At 32.6% G+C, this 20,438-nt stretch overlaps 1 protein-coding gene across 1 annotated transcript; it reads left to right on the forward strand.

Moving 5' to 3' along the window:
* The first annotated feature begins 210 nt into the window (after positions 1 to 210).
* cd164 (CD164 molecule, sialomucin) lies at positions 211 to 18,997 on the forward strand. Its single transcript, XM_056481135.1, has 6 exons — positions 211 to 390; positions 3,156 to 3,227; positions 14,533 to 14,601; positions 15,061 to 15,123; positions 15,554 to 15,610; positions 15,700 to 18,997. The coding sequence occupies exons 1-6, from the start codon at positions 315 to 317 to the stop codon at positions 15,861 to 15,863; spliced, it is 501 nt and encodes a 166-aa protein (XP_056337110.1). The 5' UTR covers positions 211 to 314; the 3' UTR covers positions 15,864 to 18,997.
* Positions 18,998 to 20,438: the final 1,441 nt, after the last annotated feature.

The following is a 20,438-nucleotide window of genomic DNA, read 5'->3' on the forward strand; positions in this document are numbered from 1 at the left end:
ATGAAGGTGATCTGTTGTTCTGGTATTTATGAATTAATCACTTTTGACGATTACATTAACACACAAAACGCCCTGAGATGTGAGTGCAACTCAATGAAAGATTTATTTTTTCTGAGCCCCCACACGCCACCTACAGGAAAAAAGGTTTGGTCACACGCTTTCAAGCCACGTTTTCCATCCCATGATGAAAAGTACCAGTCACGTGATCATGAAAGCAGGAAGCATAGCCACATCCACAGCAGCAACGGAGTGAAACTGCAGGCAGGTCGACCTGAACGTCCGAACGACGACTCAAAATAGACTAATTAGACACCATGTTTTGGAGAGTTTTCGCCGTGACATTATTACTAGCCCTCTTGGGATCTATGACAAGCCAGCAGTTTATGGCGGGTGAGTAAATTTAGCTATAATGTAACAGTGAACCCGCGTGTCTGTTGTCACAACGCAAAAACAAAACACTGTCCATCACGCCATCGGTTACACCATAACCGTGATTTTAATTTGGAGCGGTTGCGATTCTGGTTGCATTAACGATTCTTTTGTTACTTTTGAGCTTTGGTATTAGGTAATGGTTCGGTTTTTATTGCATCAACTGTGCTTAACACTGTTGCCAAATGACGAGGTCATTTGAAATTTCAACACAGCGGATAAAACATTTCAGAAATAAAATAAGAAGTCAAGCACACTATAATCTGCCTGTATAGATCGTCTTGCATGTTTTATCTTAGCAAAATGAGTCGATTCAAAAGAGTTGTTTGGTCAGAAATTGACTTATCGTTATGCACGTATTTGAATCGCGTAAAGAATCGACTCTTAAGAGTCAGCTGTTAGAAAATTAAAGCATCGTAATACTGCTGTGTTGTAATAAGAAAATATATACGTTCTTAGACCGCCAAGGGACTTAAAAAAGCAGTTGGCAATTTTTAAAGCATCGTTCTTGATTTCCAACCACAATTTTAATAAAACATTGTTATATGCGGTTGGTGCACTTTGACCTTGTTCCGCAAGTCACTGCCTTTTTGTGACTTGTTTACGTTTTTGTTGCCTATTTTACACTATTCCCAAATAATAAATTTCCCCCATACCTGATTATATAATCCCTTATCTGTCACGCAAAACGATCGCTTTCGTCTGGTTGTTATGTAATCAAATACATCAGGCTTTCTATTGTGTTGTCTTGTGGCTTTGCTTACATTTATGTATACTGCATTTTGAACATCTATATTTATCCAGAGAATCACATGTTGGGCTGTAAACAAACCAGATTGCTATCTTTGCCACATAAAGGCACTGGGCAATAATGGTCATTTTTGGCCAGCTTGTTTTTCTTTCTTTCAACTTTTCTTTTTTTCCTCCAGTTATTGGTTAAAGTCTAGACAGGATACAGCTGCGGGTATGCACATCAATATAGCATTATTTTTGTAACACTGTATAATAATAATTAACATTTTTACATTACTGTGACAGTTGGGTTTGTTTAGGGTTGTGGTGTGGGTAGGCCTTAATAATAAAATACAATTTACTGGGTAATTTAATAAATAAAACTCTGTACAACAACTGTTTTTACATTACTATGATGGTTGGGGTAGGGATAGACGTTAATAAAATAGAATAAATGAGAAATTTAATAAATAATTCTCTTAACGTCTGACCGCAGCCATATTTGATCTAGCAACAACCTTAATCTGTGCTTGTGTTTGCTTTAAAAACGTTGTGATCTTGTAAAGTTTAATCAAGCTTGCCTTCATCTTTTTAACAGAATTCCCACATCTCACATCATTCGATTTGTTTAGTAATCTTTTACAAATGGATGTGCATCACAATAGGGCTGGGCGATTTGACCTAAAATCTAAATCTCGATTGATTGAACATTTTAACTCGATTACAATTAATGAACGATTATTTTGTTTATTTATTTTATGTTTTTGCCCTCATAGTTCACTGACATGTTTTGTAAAGTAAATATGCTCACATATTACAAATAAGATTTTTGAATTAAGGGTGCATCACTTGATTTTAAAATAATTGAAGTAAACACACACTATCTACTATTTATGATTATTTATTGAACATCAATGCTGAAAATTAAAACACGCATTGCCTAAAATGCAGTTCTCTGCACTGGTCATCCTTGTCACCGATACCAAACCGACCAATCACAAGCTTGTGCTACGCGTCATTGTGACGTGTAGTTAAAATTTTTTTGAGAAGTGTGCGGGTATGCGAAGGCTGCGCTGGACCGTACGCGTGCACTTGGTAGAAGTATAATGTCAGAATAATATAAGTATAAATCACGTGACTCTACACACGGCAGGGAAAGTTACTGAAAAAAATCGACCCGGAAAAATTAGATCGATTAAAGGTTCTGAATGTTTACTTTTCAATTTATCATCCAGCCCTACATCACAATACTTCAGTTACGTTAAAACTTTAAATGGAGAATTCACAATTGTCAAGTTATTTACCCTCACTAATTTGAGAAACTTATCTGAGTTTCTTTATTTTTGTTGTCTCTTCAAAGACATGTTTGAAGAATGGTAGAAACTAATAGCCATTGATATACGTTGTATTTTTTCAACTGGTTTCCAACATTCTTCAATTGGTCCTCTTTTTGTGTGTTTAAAGAAAAAAAAATCATAAATATTTGGAACTACTCTAAGTAAATTAAAATTTTTTAAGTGAGCTGTCCCTTTAAGGACGTCACTAGGTTTTTAAACAACCTTGGTTTGTGTGTTTTGCCAGAGACATCAGATCATGTTCACTTGGTCACAAGACTCATTGGTAATTTTCCAAGCTTTTTTTGTTTTTCCGTTCAGCTATTCCACATCTACACTATTTAAGGTTAAACATATCAATTCGCAAGCGGAGAAGATTCTGGATTGGCATATTTTGGGCACAGCTCTGTTATCTTTAACCTAGAGTCTTAGAGAATGTTTACAGAATGTAATGTTTTGTGGTTACTGAGTGTTCCTTGTTTCAGGTTTAAAGGTCAAGAGATAAGAACGACACACAAACACTCTGGAAACAAATATAGGTCAATGTTACAGGAAAACTACATTCGAAATGCCATCATCAGTGCTTCTGAATATTACATGCTTGTTGGGATTTTTTTATGCATGTGACATTCGTTATTTAATGTCTGGTTTCTTTTGCAGATGAAGGCTGTAGTAAATTAGGGTGCGAGGCATGTGAAAATGTGACTTTCTGCCAATGGATGAACTGCACAGGTCAGTCCCTCCTCCATGTCAAATTCAAAGCTCATATGACAACAATCAACTGGTTTAGAACAGCATAATTGAAGACAAGAGGCTGTGTAACTAAAGTTTGGTATATATGGTATATTATATTTGCTGTACATATACTTTAGAAAATGACATTTGGTCAAAATAATGTTAAAGATATTTTATATTTTTTAAGCTATTCCACCAGTTATTAAATTATTAACTATTCAGAAGTTAAAGGATTGGTATTATATTGTAAAAATAACCAATGTTTATATTATTTTGTGCAATAAAGCTCTAAATTACAAACTTAACTTTTGTGACATTTGGAAGATATGTCACCATATTTACAGTATAAAACTAAATTACACACAACTATAAATTGAAAATGTAAAACAAAGGGATTTTTTGTTCTTAATTTTATTACAGCTTTCATGTACTTTCATGCAAAAACATAAAAGCTTTCAATTCAATTCACCTTTATTTGTATAGCGCTTTTACAAGTAGATTGTGTCAAAGCAGCTTCACAAAGATCATAGTAAATTGAAACTGTGTCAGTTCAGTTTTCAGTGTTTAAGTTCAGTTCAGTTTCATGTAAAATTATATTTAATGCAAGTAAAATTAAAATGAATTTTTTTTTATTTAAATATCAAAATATATGGTGAAATAATGTTTTATCATCATTTAGTGTAACGCATATACTTACAAAATAAAGTTGACCTATACATAATAAAATGCAAAAAGGGTAAACTATTATTTTATACTTACAGTGTTTTGAAGGATAATGGGAAATGTATATAATCTTAGATTGTCATTACACATGTACAAGGCACTGAAATGCAGTTTAGGTCTAACCATGAGTGCAAGTGCAGGATATAATTTATAAAGTGCAATTATAGAAAAACTATGGGTAATATTTACAGACGGATGTACTATGAACATTATATACAGGTTGTATTAACTATGAACAGATATTTACAATAAATTAATATATCTACAGGTTGCTGTTAATAAACTGAAGTATAAAGATAGTTGGGTTGCACGGTTTATCCGTACTATGGTAGTATTGCAATACTATGGCTCCAAAATAATGGCAGTTCCACTGTAGTTTGTAAACGGTAGTATCGTCATTAATGGTTTATTTACAATAGATAATGTTGCATGTGGAAAATTCACTAAAATGCTCACATGTTTGTGCAACAATAGACCATTTTATTTTAATAGTCTCTAAGGTTGCAAAACTGTAGAATTCACAGCTTTTATGGTAGCCTATTGAACATTGCTATTTTCCAATGCTTCAATGTCGGATGCACATCTGAATTGGTTTATTTCTGTTCCTGTTAATATGATTTATTAGTGGCCGTGACAATCTCTTAAAAAGAACGACTCACAAAGTGAAATTTTTTATTATTTTGAACTGTTACCTGATAAGACAGAAAAAAATGATGAAAAACCTAAAATAGCAACAGGAAACATTGAATCAATTTTGACCCCTTCATATAGCCTAATGTTGTTGAAAAAAAGTGCTCTTTGTAGCAAATTTCATTCTGTATAATTTGTATCTTTATTTTAATGTATTTTTGCTGGTCCGTTATTTACAAAATAAACAAAAAGAATGAATAAATTTTAGGTGAAATGGGGTGCAAATAATACTTTTTGGCCTTAAGGGAATTATGAATTACATTCAAGTAGGCCTATTATAACATAAAATATAGTATTTCCGACAAATATTTTCTTTATAATTTGAGTTATGAATTACAGTATCGCAATACAATTTGATATCATGATACTTTAGCTGGTATAGTATCTTAAGATTAATTAATGGTATCACGATTCGCGGCAACCATAGAAGATAGATATGAACATAATTACAAATGTATATGTGCAGTGGAAATGTACAATTCAAGATGAATTGGTGCAAAGAAGTAAAATGAATATGTACTATTTTTGTGCAAATATTAAATAGGGCAGTGTTTGTGAGGAGAATAAGTTATGAGGAGAGTGGGGGGTAAATGAGGGGGGCCAAAAGAGTCAGTTCTGTGAAAAAGCTGTTCCTCAGTCTGCTGGTTTTTGTCTGTTAAACAGAATCTGTTCAACAGACTGAAAATTTGGTTACAAAAAGAAAAACTAAATTTATAGTATTGCACTTTTAAGTTTTTTTCGGTTATGCTTTGACTAAAATATGGAGGTTTTGTGTTAAAATGTTCTCAAAGTAAGATGACCAACACAAACTTTAATCTATTTGGTATGAAGAACACATGCTTCACCTGACTTAGTCACAGTCAATGGTTTGTCTACACATAGTACCCGTTTCATTAATGGTATGTGTAGGTAAATGGATTTGGCCTCTGGGTAGCATGTGATTTTTGAGTTTGAATCATATTAGTGGAAATCCTGTTTCCTGTTTCTCAGATTATATTTGTAGATTTGTCTCTCTGGACAGCTGTAGGTTTGTCTATTTGTAAAATTAATAAACAAATTAACAAGTTAAATTAGTAGATTTTTCCCTCTGGTCAGCTCTTAAGTTACATGTAAACAAAGATACTGTAACTGTGGAAAGTGTATAATGTGGTGTACTGATATTAGATGGGATTGTGTGTTTGTGTGTTTCATTCTGTGCTTAATGGTGGTTTTGGTCAGTATGAGCCTCAAGTAACTGCCCTTTTATCCCTGGAGTCCTTCTCCATGCCTCTTTGCTAATGGATGACGTGAAATGAATCAGAGAGAGTAAACATACTAATGAAACGCACACACTGTTGCTATGGCACTCGAGGCTCTTCAGGAAAAAAAAACACAGGAAAGTAAGCAGAAAGAAGTGGCTGTATCATGGATGAAAGGAGAGGAATATTCAAATTATAAGAATGAATGAATACTAATACAGTATATTTGATATAATTTCAAAACAAAATACAAACAAAAAGCATTACCACTGAAAAAGTAAGTAAATAAATAAATCAAATCTTCTTTACTTGTTTTACAATTGAAATGTATTTAAACCATCAGGACGCATGCATTGCAAAATAAATCTTGTTTATAGAGATATGTAGTTAATCCATGAATAAAACTCTTAATAATGTAGGGGGGGGGGGGGGGGGGGGAAGTAAAAAAAAAAAATAAATAAAATTATATATTTATATATAACATAATAAAATAATGTTATATTTGTTATATAACATTTGAATTAAGATTTCAGAAGATTTGAGTACACTAACACACATTTAAAGTTTTAATTATGAACTCAGTTCATCAATTCATTAACTGAAATCAAAGCTTACCTTGTGCTATTTTTCTTAAGTAAATGTATCTCATTATAAAAAGACATTTGCGCTGCAAAATGAGAAAAATACTAAGGAAGCATGTCAACTTTCTAAACTTTCTCAAATCTTTTTTTTTTTTATATAAAAAATAATAAAATAAAGATTGGTACAGAGTTGTATTTTATTTAATTTAGAGGTTTTTCTTCCAGAAAAGGACAAGGGTTCAATATTTTTATTTAACATTAAAAGCCAGGGCCTTTAAAACATTGTTACTGTGTTGTGTAAATTGAACATAAACATGTTTTAATATATATACAGTGGAAGTCTAAATTATTAGCCCTTCTTTTTTTCTTTTACTTCAAATGTTTCCCAGATAATGTTTAACAGAGCAAGGGATTATCTACAGTATTTTGTATAATATTTTTTCTTCTGGCGTCTTTTTTTATTTTGGCTAGAATAAAAAAACATTTTAAGGTCAATATTATTAGAATAACTACAATATTTTTGATTGTCTACAGAACACACCACCTTTATATAATGACTAGCCTAAATACCCTAACTTGCCTAACCAACCTAATTAAGCCTTTACATTGCACTTTAAGCTGAATACTAGTATCTTAAAAAATCTAGTGAAATATTATGTACTGTCATCATAGCAAAGATAAAAGAAATGAGTTATTAGAAATGAGTTATAAACTATTATGTTTAGAAATGTGCTGGAAAAATCGTCTTTCCATTAAACAGAAATTTGGGAAAATATACAGCGGGGTTAATAATTCAGGAGGGCTAATAATTCAGAATAATAATAACAAATAAAATAATAAATGTTATAAATAAATATTTCCCAAATTATGTTTAATTAATTAAATTAAAGGAATTTTTCACAGTATTTGCTATAATATTTTTTCTTCTTCATATAATAAAAATATGAAGCAAAATGTGCTTTAAGCGTCTTCACTGTAAGAAAAAAGCTACAAAAGTCCTTCAGTCAAGAGCAGTGAGTGATTTTCACTTTTTGTTGTTTGATTATTTATAAAAACAGTTGGCAAGAGGAATATTGTGCGCTGTCACTTCAAGAGCAATGCGGTTCTGATATAGGCCTATGGTTTCTCTTTCACATGTCTTTTGATTCTCAACTCGTTTGTTTATTACACAAATGAGGGTTACTATGAATAATCAATAAACAACGCATTTTGACACCTATTTGACCATTAAAGCGCTCACTTTAAGATGACTTTACACAACAGCATGCGCTCTCATTTGCGCTTTTAAAAACATGAATGATGCGCATCCCATGCTGCAAACGTTACATAACAGTACATGCTTTTAGTCAATTTCTCGTGGAACTGAGCTTTGCAGAGCAACAATTGTGTACAACTGGAAAGGGGGCTGTATATGATGCAATAATCGTTTATCTCGATGAATGCTTTTTCATAATCGTTAGAAGCCAAAATCGAAACCGAATTTTCGATTAATTGCACAGCCCTTATATATATATATATATATATATATATATATATATATATATATATATATATATATATATATATATATATATATATATATAAATATATATATATATATATAGTGCTCAGCATATATAAGTACACCCCTCACAAATCTATCTTTTAAATTGATATGTTTAAATTGGAAGCTATACAATATTATATTTGTGCATATACATTAGATTAATCAGTACTGAAGCCAAATCTGGAACTTATCTAACAAAATATCTTGCGAACGAACCGTCTAAAAACTAGTACACCCAAATTTATACTGTATGTTAGAGAAATTTAAAGAAGAGATTAAAAAAAATTGAAAAGTTTAGTTAAAGTTTTGTAAGTTTTTTTTTCTTAAATATTTAGCTTTTAATTGTATTATCTTTAAATTTCTAAATATGTTTGGTGACAAATATTATTTAAATAAATGTATCTGTTTAATAAATCTGTTTTGTTTAAATGAACCAAAATACTTTACCTATATTCAATGAGAAATGGATAAAAATATTCATTTTCAAAATGGGGTGTACTAAATTATGCTGAGCACTGTATATATTAGTATAACATTAGTTGTTTTATGTTTTGTCCAATAGTTAAACCGATAATTAATATTATTACACTGCCTGTCATAATGCAGCTATAATGGCTTTCCTCAAAGAAGCACTTTCACAGGCTTTGTTCTCGTTCTTCAGTTAAAGTCAGCTGTCATTCTCTGAGTCTGTGTTATGTCTCTGTGTCAGTGGTCTGACTCTGACGGGCCTGAGCAGGTGTAGCAGTGTCTGCAACCGCACCTCCCCCTATAACAAAGCCAGTAGCGTTAGCATTGTGCTATCAGCTCCCTAGAGACGACACGATCGCTTTACACTGATTCAGTGAAACAACACTCTGGAAAAATCTAGGTCTTTCCTGCTGGTGGTGCAGGACTCTTGGGTAGAGTAAACAGGTGCAGATGTTTCAGGTCTTTTTGTTTCGATAATTAGGAATAGTCCTGAATATAATCTTAAGTATTTATTTAAATAGTTTTTCTTTGGTTTAAATTTTGGTGTAGATAGAGGTATGGACCCTTTTCACATTTACGGGTTTCTCAGCAGCGGAAGTCGTCATAGTTGGGTAAACTTGGAGCATAGTGAATGGTAGAGTACAACAAATATATATATATATATATATATATATATATATATATATATATATATATATATATATATTTTTTTTTTTTTTTAATAATATTTGCTTATATAATAAAAGACTCACCGATAGTATTATCAAGACTTTCAGAAAAAAGATAAAAAATTGCGTGAGACTGATAACGGCAGACAGAAGAGAGAACAATGCCAAATTTACTGTCCCACCCAAAGACACTGCTTTACTTTAGAAACACCTCACTTAAGCGGTAATTAGTGTTTTGTAATTTGATGCAAAGATGATATAATACGTAAAGGATATGTTAACATTCAAGAATTTAAGATGCTGATGACCGCTAAACGCGTCTTGTGAAAAGGGTCGATTCTGTTTCAGTCAGACAGGACAGTTTTATTAGATTTGAGGGCGTTTCCACAGTTAACTGTTGCTAACTGCAAACAATGGTAAGGCTAACGCTACATGTCGGGGCATGAGCTGTAAACACTCATTTGAATTATTGACTTATTGTGGGTGCAAAGGAAAGTGAGATGATCTGGAAGGTAAAATATTTGCTCAACAAATATTGAAATGTTTAATGTTTCATTACATCAGTTGAGTTAAATATTAATACCTGTTTGCTAATCTGACATAACTCGATAGTGAGCTGTTTGTGAACTTCTTACTAAAAAAAAAAAAAAAAAAAAGCACACATCTGTGGTAATATATAAATATCGTTTGACAATCAATACTAATTAATATTAATTCATTGTTTTTTTTTTTACCCAGACTTTTAAAAATAACTTATTTTGGAGCAGTAATCAAGATACAGTGATATTTTTATCCAAGGTTATCATACTGCAGAATCTTTTACCGGCTTATGCCTATATTTGTATTATAGTTAAAGCTATTTTGGCTTAAATTTAGACTGAATACAAATTATTTTTGTATATTCCATTTTTTAAAAACATTTTAATGTAACATTTTAATATCTGTTAATTTATGTAACAATTAAAATATATATATTGTGCATTTCTAATAATTATATAATAATCCTAACTGATGTGTTATCTCAGTATCTTCAGTTTTATTGTGTTATCACGATTATTAGACGCAGTGTAATAGTAATACTAAAAATAATATTTTATTATTTATTATACATTATAATACAGATGAAATATTATGCTAGATTTAATAGTGTTATTCTATAAATTATATATTTGTTATACTTCATTTATGGAACTCAAGTGAACAGCATTCGTTGTATAGACTATTTTAAGGGATGTAAACAAAAACAACGGTCCCAACATATTTCTTGTTTTACATTTATTCATTTCCATGGCTCCCAAGAAACCAAAGAGACCCACATATTGATAAATAATTTGATGATAGCTGTTTGAACATTAAGGTGGGATTAAATTGCCTCTTGTTACAGTTTTAAAATGGTTTGATAACAAGCAGGAAATGTTCATGGGCCAATGACAACACCACATTGAAATGGTCTATACAAATGTAAAATTTCTTCTTTTTCTATGGATTATATATTTGAAAATGTAGAAATTGTGGCTTTTCATTGGTATTTAGACAAGTCTCTCAATGCCTGGTTTTGCAGTCTAATCTGTTAAAAAAAAAGAAAAGTCGAAGTGGGCCGGTTGACATCATATTCATTCATCTGATTGCTTCAGAGAGTGCTTGTGCAGTCCTTTTAAAGTAATGAACATGTATGCATTTCCCTTCAGTCATTACTTGAAGCCGGGTAGCTGAATTTGTTTTGCTGTCCAAACTGCCGAGGGGTGGGAGGCATTGTGGAATGTGTGGACATTTTTGCTAGTCCAGCACTTATTCAGAAAGCAAGGAATTGAAAACATCTTGGTGTTGTCATAGTATGGAATTTCAACATGAGAGTTGTACCTTTCACAAAAGCATGTGACATTTCTTTCTCAGCGGTTGCTGTTTCGAAGTCATAAAGTACACAATGTACTTCTATACACCAAGGTTTAATCCACCTGTTGAGGCTCAGTTCAATGAGAAACACTTTTTTGACATAAAACACTCAAAGTCTGTCACGGTTCAGTTCAGGACACGTGTACTGAAAGAGAATAGGGTTAAGTTTGAGTCAGACTCAATATAGTCATACAAAGAATAAAAACCATGCAAAAGCTAGTTATGTGGCATATTTGTTATAATTTATACAGATCCTGGACTATTCAATATAATTTTTAGGGACTATTCAATATAATATATTCTGAAATTAAAATGACTTTAAGCTATAATATAGAATGCAGGGTACTAATGAGCACACCCTGGTATATTTCTGAGATTTGTGCAAATCTGGTTTTAGTTTTACATAAGCTTGGTCAGTAAAACTCTAACTATTCCAACAAAATGATGTGATTAGTAAATAAAAAAAATTACATAAATCGACGAATGAGAGAAAAAATACTTAACAGTAGGCCTGTCACAATATCTATTTTTGTTGAATAATATATTAGGGCTGGGCGAAGTTGCAAATAGGAAATCTTGGTAATTCTTTTCCATATTGAACGATAACGATATATATTTCGATAAATGTTGTTAATGCTTCCAGCTTTAAAAGAGTATCCAAACAATGACTGAAGCCACAAAGATTAGATGCTTCATTAAATAACATTTTAAACTATTGTTTATTAATAATTACTTATTTTTTTGGAGATTTCGTTTTTCTGTAATATAATATACAGTATAATATATAATATTCTGAAGAACTGTAACTGACAGCATATATACAGTACACAAACAAAAATTTACTTAATACATTTTTTAAAAATAAACAATTATAGAATTTTTTTAAAATAAAAGTTTTACTTAATTAAAAATGGTAAAAAATAGTCATCATTAAAATAAACTACAGTTCAACAGCAAATACTACTGGTGGGAAAGTGAATTGAGCTCGCTGAACAATACTGTGAAGTAGCATATCTCTAATATCTACACAATTACAGATTCCTGTTGTTGTATATGTCTGCTGTGTGATTGGCTCTTAGATCAATATAGAGTAAAAATGTCCATAGCTTATTATCGTTATCAACATAAATTTTATCGCAATTCGATCTGATATCGTTTATCGGCCCAGCCTTACGATATATTGCATCAAAATATTGCAATAAACAATATTATTGTCATTTTAAGACCATTTTAGGCCACTTAATATATAATGCCAGAATGACAATATTATGGCATCATAATGGAAGTACACTCTTCCAAAGAACACATAATATTTTATTCTTAAGAATATTTAATTTAATTATAGTCACTTTAACGTTTAGGCATTGGAATCAGAATGTGAAACTATGTCCTAAACAAAAATAAAATAAATGTTAACAAAAAAAGTCATCTGCTACCAGGTCTATTTTCAGCTGTCAGGCACCCACTTGAAAATATAGTAACTTATAGCAAATATTGTGACAGGCCTACTTAACAAGAAAAATCAAGGAGGACTCTAGCATTTTTGCAATACCAAATTTAAATTTAAATAGTTATGTTAACAAACTTCTTGGACATGATTTTTGTCTGACAGTATTCACAGGTTTCAAGCGCATACACTAAAAATGCTGGCTTCCACACAATTGATTTGTGTTGAGACAACATGGAAAAAAATTAAGTTAACTAATTAGTTTTTACAAATTTGGGTTAACTGGACATAAAACAATTAAGCTCTCCTTAGAAAAACTCAAAAATTGTGTTCTAGCTCATTTTAAATTTTAACAGTTTGACGTAGCAAACAATGTTTTGAGTGTGCTGTCATGTGAAAGTTATGACACCGTATGAAATTCCAATATTAATATATTAAAGACAAAAAACGAGCTGATCATTGGCAGGTTTAAAAACCTTGGAAAATAAAACATCAGAAAAACAACCACATATAGGATCAAAAAAAAAAAAAAAAAAGTCTGCTAATCAAACACCTTAACTGATCATCAGCAGAAGTTTTAGTAATTTGTTGGTCTGGAACTTTTAGATGTGTGTTAACACGATGCTTGTCCCGCAGCTAAAGCTTAGCCAAAATTAGGTCATGCAAAAAGACGGTGATCGCAAGCACACCAGCAGATCAAGGTGTTGCAATAGTCCAGTCAAAGTCCACACACCCTAACTGAAATGCTGAGCAAAAACTCCTCCAGAATGATCTGAGAGACTGATAAGGTTATACGGAAATTATTACTTTAAGTAATTATTACTTTATTTTACTTGAAGTAAAAATTCAAGAGGGTGTCCTAACTGAATGAGTCCAGGTTGACACTCAAGGCCTTCAGAGCTCAAGTTACTGACAAACATGAGAAAGACAACAGTGTCGGTAAAGTGGATTACGAAACAATGTGTAAAAATTTAATTATCGCTATCACCAAGGTATTTGAGAGTTGAGTTGTCTGTCATGCTTCCACACAGTACTATTCATGCGAGACTGAGGAGAATGCTCTAAATGGAAACCAGCTGATCGTGACACAGAGGTTTCAGGAAAATCTTCCTTGATACTTCCTGCTCTCTCTCCCTTCTAATCTTTTTCTTATCGCAGTACTGTATGACAGTGCTAGTTCCTCATATTGCTGGGCCAGTAACCTTTTTATGTCATAGGAGTGTTTGTGACCACATATATGTAGGGTTGATCAAGAAACATGTGCTATAACATTGCTATGTTATACAGTTGAAGTCAGAATTATTAGCCCCCCTTTGAAATCGTTTTCTTTATTAAATATTTCCCAAATGATGTTTGACAGAGCAAGGAAATTTTCACAGTATGTCTGATAATATTTTTTTCTTCTGGAGAAAGTCTTATTTCGGCTAGAATAAAAGCAGTTTTTTTATTTATTTTTAAAACTATTTTAATGTCAAAATTATTAGCCCCTTTAAGCTTTTTTTTCGATAGTCAGAACAAACCATTATTATACAATAGCTTGCCTAATTACCCTAACCTGCCTAGTTAACTTAACCTAATTAAGCCTTTAAATGTCACTTTATTCTGTATAGAAGTGTCTTGAAAAATATGTAGTAAAATTTTATTTACTGTCATCATGGCAAAGATAAAATAAATCAGTTATTAGAAATGAGTTATTAAAACTATTATGATTATAAATGTGTTGAAAAAAATCTCTCCGTTAAAATGGAGGGGGATAAACTGGGGGGCTAATAATTCAGGGGGGCTTATAATTTAGTATGTTTTACAGTTTTTTTTTTTATTTAGAGGTTAAGTAACTTGTTTCAGAGATTCTCCACCATCCCCATACCCCCCCCCCCCCCCCTCCTTTATTTAAATGTGTATTATTTGTGCCAGCAGACGATATCTAAAAAAAAAAAAAAGTGTAAATAAAGCACAAATCATTAAAGCCATTTTTTGAAGACTGTTCTGTACAAGTACAGCTCAGTCCAATATTTTTCTTTTCTTAGAATATATCCTTTGTTTTTCAGGTGGTTTGCAGTGTGTGAACAGCAGTCTTGAGAACCAAACAGCCAACTGCGTCAGTGCGAACTGCACAGGTAAATTCTGTTACCATCTCACGCTTCATTTTTAATAGATGAAAGAGCATGGTTTAATCAACTGAGAAAGATGAACCACCACAGACATGCCTTCTTGGTAAAAGAAACACGTTGTCTCAATGTCTTGTAAAATGTAAATAAATATATTTATAGATATTTCTAAAATAAGTAAAACAAGCATTTAAAAGGTAATACAATAGTGCGTGTTTTTATTGTAGACAATGCGAAGCCTTACGAATTTAAGACTAAAAGCTGCTGTCATAAAGCTATTTATTCATTGGATTTTTGTAAACTTCTAGCCATGAAAATAGTTTTGATGCTGACATGACATTTAAAAAAAATAAGTGAATAAATAAATAAATAAATGATCAGAAAATAAATAATTGGTACAATAACCAAGTAACCAGTTGTATGTTTGAATGATGACTGTTTAATTTTTGGATTTTCTCTGAACTGCAGAGCCGCCAACTTCCACGACAGTGAACCCCATTACTACTAGCAGCACGAATGCTACCACCAATGGTACGGCTTTCTAGACTCTCCTCAGCAGCATTCATATACACAACAGAACGCATACCTGCCCAATGCCAATTTTATTTACATAGCACTGTTAAAAACTATTGATTGACCATAAAATACAAATGAGTCATAAAATCCATTAAAATGTAAACCTGTAACTGTAAATAATAATAAATGGGAGCCATAAACATAAATCATGTAGGTCAATACACTGATTCACACCCCTTACACACTTTTGCTATGATACCTTGAGTTTTTGTTAGCTAATGTATGTTCTTTAAACCAGTCTCGTAACTTTAAAACACACAAAAATAAGAAATACACCAACGTCAGTTTATAACATGCCTAACAGGCTGTAAAATGTTATGCGTTGGCATTTTTGTTTACTGTTGAAGTGCAGGATTGAATCTGAACAGCACTTCTTTCTGTTTAGCTACCACAGTAATTCCAATCACGCCAGTTGTTCCGACTCAAAACGGGACGGACACAAGTAAGTATGGCTCTCTTTCTAATGTCAATATGGAATGATACACCTCTCTCTTCCTGCAAGGTTTGTCTGAACATTTGGCCTTTCCACAGACTCCACCACAACCGCGTCGCCCACTACTTCTCCATCTAAGACGTCCACATTCGACGCCGCCAGTTTCATCGGGGGAATAGTGTTAGTACTTGGTCTTCAAGCAGTCATCTTTTTCCTTTACAAGTTCTGCAAATCCAAGGACCGCAACTACCACACCCTGTAACACGCTGCCACCTGGAGGCACCACACGGCAACACACACACACACAAAAAAACAAAAACAAACACACTCCGACCCAAAAGAAAAGAGATCGAGTCCCCTATGTTTAGCCTCATGTTTGACACTCGATGCCTGTGTTTTGAGCTTTCTTTAGTTTCTGTTAGAGCTCTCACAAGCACTTGAGTTTAAAACAGAAACACAGAGTAATGCCGTAAGTCTTATCAAGCAGTGGCATTATGGGGTATATGAAGTGTTCAGTTGCTTTCACGCGCAACCACAGCTTTCCAAATTAAGTCCTGTCCGGAAATGTTTTAATATTTAATTTTTGTTGTCAACGACTTATCATTGACAATGATTTACTTCTCAATATCATGGTCTTTTACAGCATTCTCAGTGTTAATTTCAAAATTACGGTCAGGCATCTTCACCAGAACAGTTTTTTTACGCTGTTGCCATTATGTTCTTATTATTCCATCCATTTATTCAAGCATCAAGTGCAAAAATAACATCCTCTTTAAATCTATTCTTCAGTTTCACCACAAATGTTTTGGTTTGTGTCTGTTAGCGTGTGACATTTTGTTTAATTTTTCTATTGCTGCGTCACACCAATCAAGAGAGCCAAAATGATTTACATTCTCCAGCTTAGTCCATTACTATTACTTATTTCCAACTAATAAACATCAGTGTTTCACCCCTTCCTCCTCACATATATATTGGGTAATATCAGAGATGCATTTGTATACCCCTAGTTAGCATCCAACGAGATCATTGGGGGTCATTTTCAGGGACCTACTATAGTATCGGCCATTTTAAGTTGTACTTTTGGGATATGAACAGCCAATCCAGTTCTACAACAAGCCTTCATTAGAATTAGTAAATTCTGCCGGATATGCGAATGAGAACGAGGCACTACAGGTAGGGCGTAGGATCGGGGATCCCATTCAGAATGATTGACCATTGAGTCAAAGTGCCTTTAGGTGGAGGTAGTGGCTTGCTGCCTTAAAAGTGAGCCTTAAAAGTGTGAATGGTGAGCCGCCATCGAGGCCTGGCTCTGTGTTGGTGTGTCTGCCTGAATGTCAGTGTGTTGATTGACACGCATGCGTGCTTGTATCAATGAAATAGATCTAGTGTCTGCCAGCTGGACTGATCGCTATATTATACGTAGTAGATAATTAAAGATGAAATAATTTGTTTGCTGTTTATGCATTGTCATGTTTCCCAAAAGCTTAATTTCTGCTAGCAGATTCCAGCACTCCTATTCAAAAGCAGATAACTATTTGTACATAATCAGAACTCTTTGAAATCAATAATAACACTATTTGAGAGGAAGTAAAACGTCAGATGAATAAAAAGTTGAGGTGTACGTACTTCAGGGCACTGTACGCAGATCCTAAAGTTGTTGCTTTTGTTAAATATCTTTTAAAAGGTGCCCTAGAAAAGTGCATTCTGGATATCTTTTGCTTATTTGGTCTTTTTTCGTATTGCTACAGTCAGATTTTGAAGTAGAATAGAGCCGTCGCACTCTTAATTTAATGCTTGGGTTTGATTTCTTGAAATCTAATCATTGAGTTCAGGTAGATTTGTCTAAAATGCAGAACTGAAGCTAGACTACGCCTAATTCCTGTGTTGTTCAGCATATTTAATTCGGTACAATTAAGTGCATTCGCATTAGCATGTGTATTTTCTTTTTACATCCATTCCTGTGTTATATGAAATTTGAAATGTAATAATCTTGATTAGCTTGCTGCTAATAACTTCCCCTGTGGGCCGTGATGTCATTGGCTTGGGAAGTGATTCTCGTTATTTGGGTTGCAAATTTTGGAAGGGCAGAAGCGAGTTGATTTGTTTGGTGCACGCTTTAGATTCTGTCTGCTTCCTCGAAATGTCCCATTCCCAGCATTGTGTTAATTGCATGTTTATCAGAAGATGACTGTTATGGCCTTGTTTTATTGAACCACTCTAATCGCTTGTGCATTGCCCTATCATGGTGCTTAAATGCCAAAGGTGTCTATTTTAGCACGAGTCACTAGAAAAGCTGCTATAATGCTTACTCATATTCATATAAAGCTTCAGCTATGCCAAATTTAAAACACTATTCACTTAAGTTCATTGTTTCCAATGTAATTGTTAACAAACAATAAATACACAGTATTGTCTGTTATAGAATCAGGCTACATCCAAAGATCCCACATAATTGCAAATAGACTTTAACTGAGTATACAAAGGGCTGTAAAACCCATGCTACATAATGGATTTGAATGGATAGTTCACCCAAAAATCAACTCTTCCATGGTTTTCTCTCCTATGATCATCTCTTTAGAAGAACACAATGTAAACTGACTCATTCGTTATTGTATGGAGAATCCTGATATTGAGGATATATTTTTGTTTACAGAAGAAAGTCACACAGGGTTAGAATAATACGCGGGTTGGAAAATGATTATAGAATTGTCATTTTTGTGGTGAATGATTCGTCTAAACATTAAATGGCTCACAATCCTCTCACACTCAGAGAATTCAACCTAACTTTAGCCTGTGGCCTTGTTTTCTTATATCCTGTTGCGTTTGTTCATGCGCACTACAGAAACAGCCATAACAATGCCATATTTTTTTTTGTCATCTGAGCTAGTGTCGCATTCCTTGCTGCACCTTTTTGAAGAAAAGTGCCTTAATTTAAGATGACATAATTATGAAGATTACAGTTTATGAAGACTTACACTCAAAAGGACTTTGAGTTATTGAAGTTCTTTGATGAGAGGAACATTGAGTATTGTATCTTGCTTGCGCCAACGTTAGTTATTTAATTAGTTATCAAATTACAAAAGGTGACCGTTAAGTTGAAACTTGTACAAAATGACTCATTACCTTTGGCCTGTTGTCCAGTAGTGCAATTTTTATTGCTTCACATGAACCTGCGCACAAACACCATATATGCTCATTGATGAGAAGATGGCTACTGTTTGCGTCTGTGACCCGAAAGTCTGCCTTAATTGTTTTATGCCCTGCTTTGTTGGTTTTGTTTCTCTGGAACTCAGATCTCTTTATTTCTTTCTTTCGTTGTTGTTTTCCCTCATTTCTGATCTGCATTCGCAATTAGGTTGAAAATGTGATCAAATAAAGTTTGAGTATTGTAAAACAGTTGTGGGTTTTGTTTTGTGTACTTTATCCTTTAAGAAACATTTGTAACAAACCGTTTTACTGTTAAAACACAGTTAATTGCAACTTTGTGTCACCTTGATGTACAATTTAGAATTTGTAAAAATATATACTCTTGTCTATATCTTTATAGATGACGATCATTTATTTATTAATTTTTTTACTGCTGTCTTTTTGAAGGAATGGTTTTTCATGTTCTTGGAATTTAAATATGTTATAGACATTATTATATACAAAATATGTAACGCAATGTCATTTATAATATCAGGGTTTCTGCAGGTTTCACTAAGTTAAATTTAAGACCTTTTAAGATGTTTTAAGGCCATTATGAATTAAATTTTAGACTTGTACAGGATTTTATTTTTAATATCCCAGTTAGAATAGATGTTCACTTGCCCTATCAAAAAATGATTAAAGATTAATACATTTAACAATACAATAATAATAATTTAGTTAAAAAAAAAAAATTGTAATAAATTTTCAAATATATCCATTCACAAACCCTATAACCCTTCTCAAGAATAGAACAAAACATAGCTGTCAATAACTTCAGTCTACAATAATAATTATTTAATAATAAAAAAATATATGTCAGGTCAGTGTCCTCAGCAGTAAATAAATGGAGAACTTTTAAGCAAATGTTACTGTAAGGAAAGTAATTAAATGCTCTTTTTAAATAGAAATACATGAACAAAGGAAAATTAAGATCTGTAAAAAAGACCTACAACACATTTCAGTAGATTTAAGACTTTCTAAGGCCTGAAATTTAGCTTTTGAGATTTAAGACTTTAAGACCTCATGGATACCCTGAATATATATTGCAAACATTTATTTATATATTTTGTTCACTGAATAAATAAAATGTTATTTGGATATAATAGTATATATAGTTAGAGTATAATAAAATATAATACTGAAATATAATAATGTATTTTAATAGAAACTAAACTATTTCCTATAAAAAATATATTTTTTCTTTCCTTTTCAAACACAAGAAACTATAAAAATGCTTTGCTATTTACAGTGGGGGTCCCTCATTTGAGAATGACCGCTTTTGGGGGTACATAACATCTAAAAATATTTTTTTTTTAAAGAAAGCACCTGAGGTATGAGTATTATTAAAAATAAAGAGCCTTTATATAATCTTAAAGTTTCCCAGTAATGTGGATTCCCGTTAAGCATCTTTCAATCCCTGGCTGGTTTAATTTATATCAGTTTCACTGTGTCCTAGAAAACAGTGCTTAAAAAACAGTCTGTAATGTTTAACAGGATATGCACTCACCCTCAGGGTCAGCTCCATTCCTGCTTGCTTTGCATTAAATGCTCAAATATCTTCTCTGGAGAGCACGTGCATGTGTTGTGATTCAGTGTTTTCACCAGTACCACAATACTGCAAAGATGACCTAAAGCATTGTGAATCATC

The sequence above is a fragment of the Danio aesculapii genome, chromosome 20 (genome assembly GCF_903798145.1).
Source record: "Danio aesculapii chromosome 20, fDanAes4.1, whole genome shotgun sequence".
Lineage (NCBI taxonomy): Eukaryota > Metazoa > Chordata > Actinopteri > Cypriniformes > Danionidae > Danio > Danio aesculapii.

Coding starts and splice junctions, on each gene's coding strand:
- cd164 (XM_056481135.1), top strand. CDS start 315: ATGTTTTGGAGAGTTTTCGCCGTGACATTATTACTAGCCCTCTTGGGA. Junction 14,602..15,060: donor CGTCAGTGCGAACTGCACAG/GTAAATTCTGTT, acceptor TCTGAACTGCAG/AGCCGCCAACTTCCACGACA. Junction 15,124..15,553: donor CACGAATGCTACCACCAATG/GTACGGCTTTCT, acceptor CTTTCTGTTTAG/CTACCACAGTAATTCCAATC.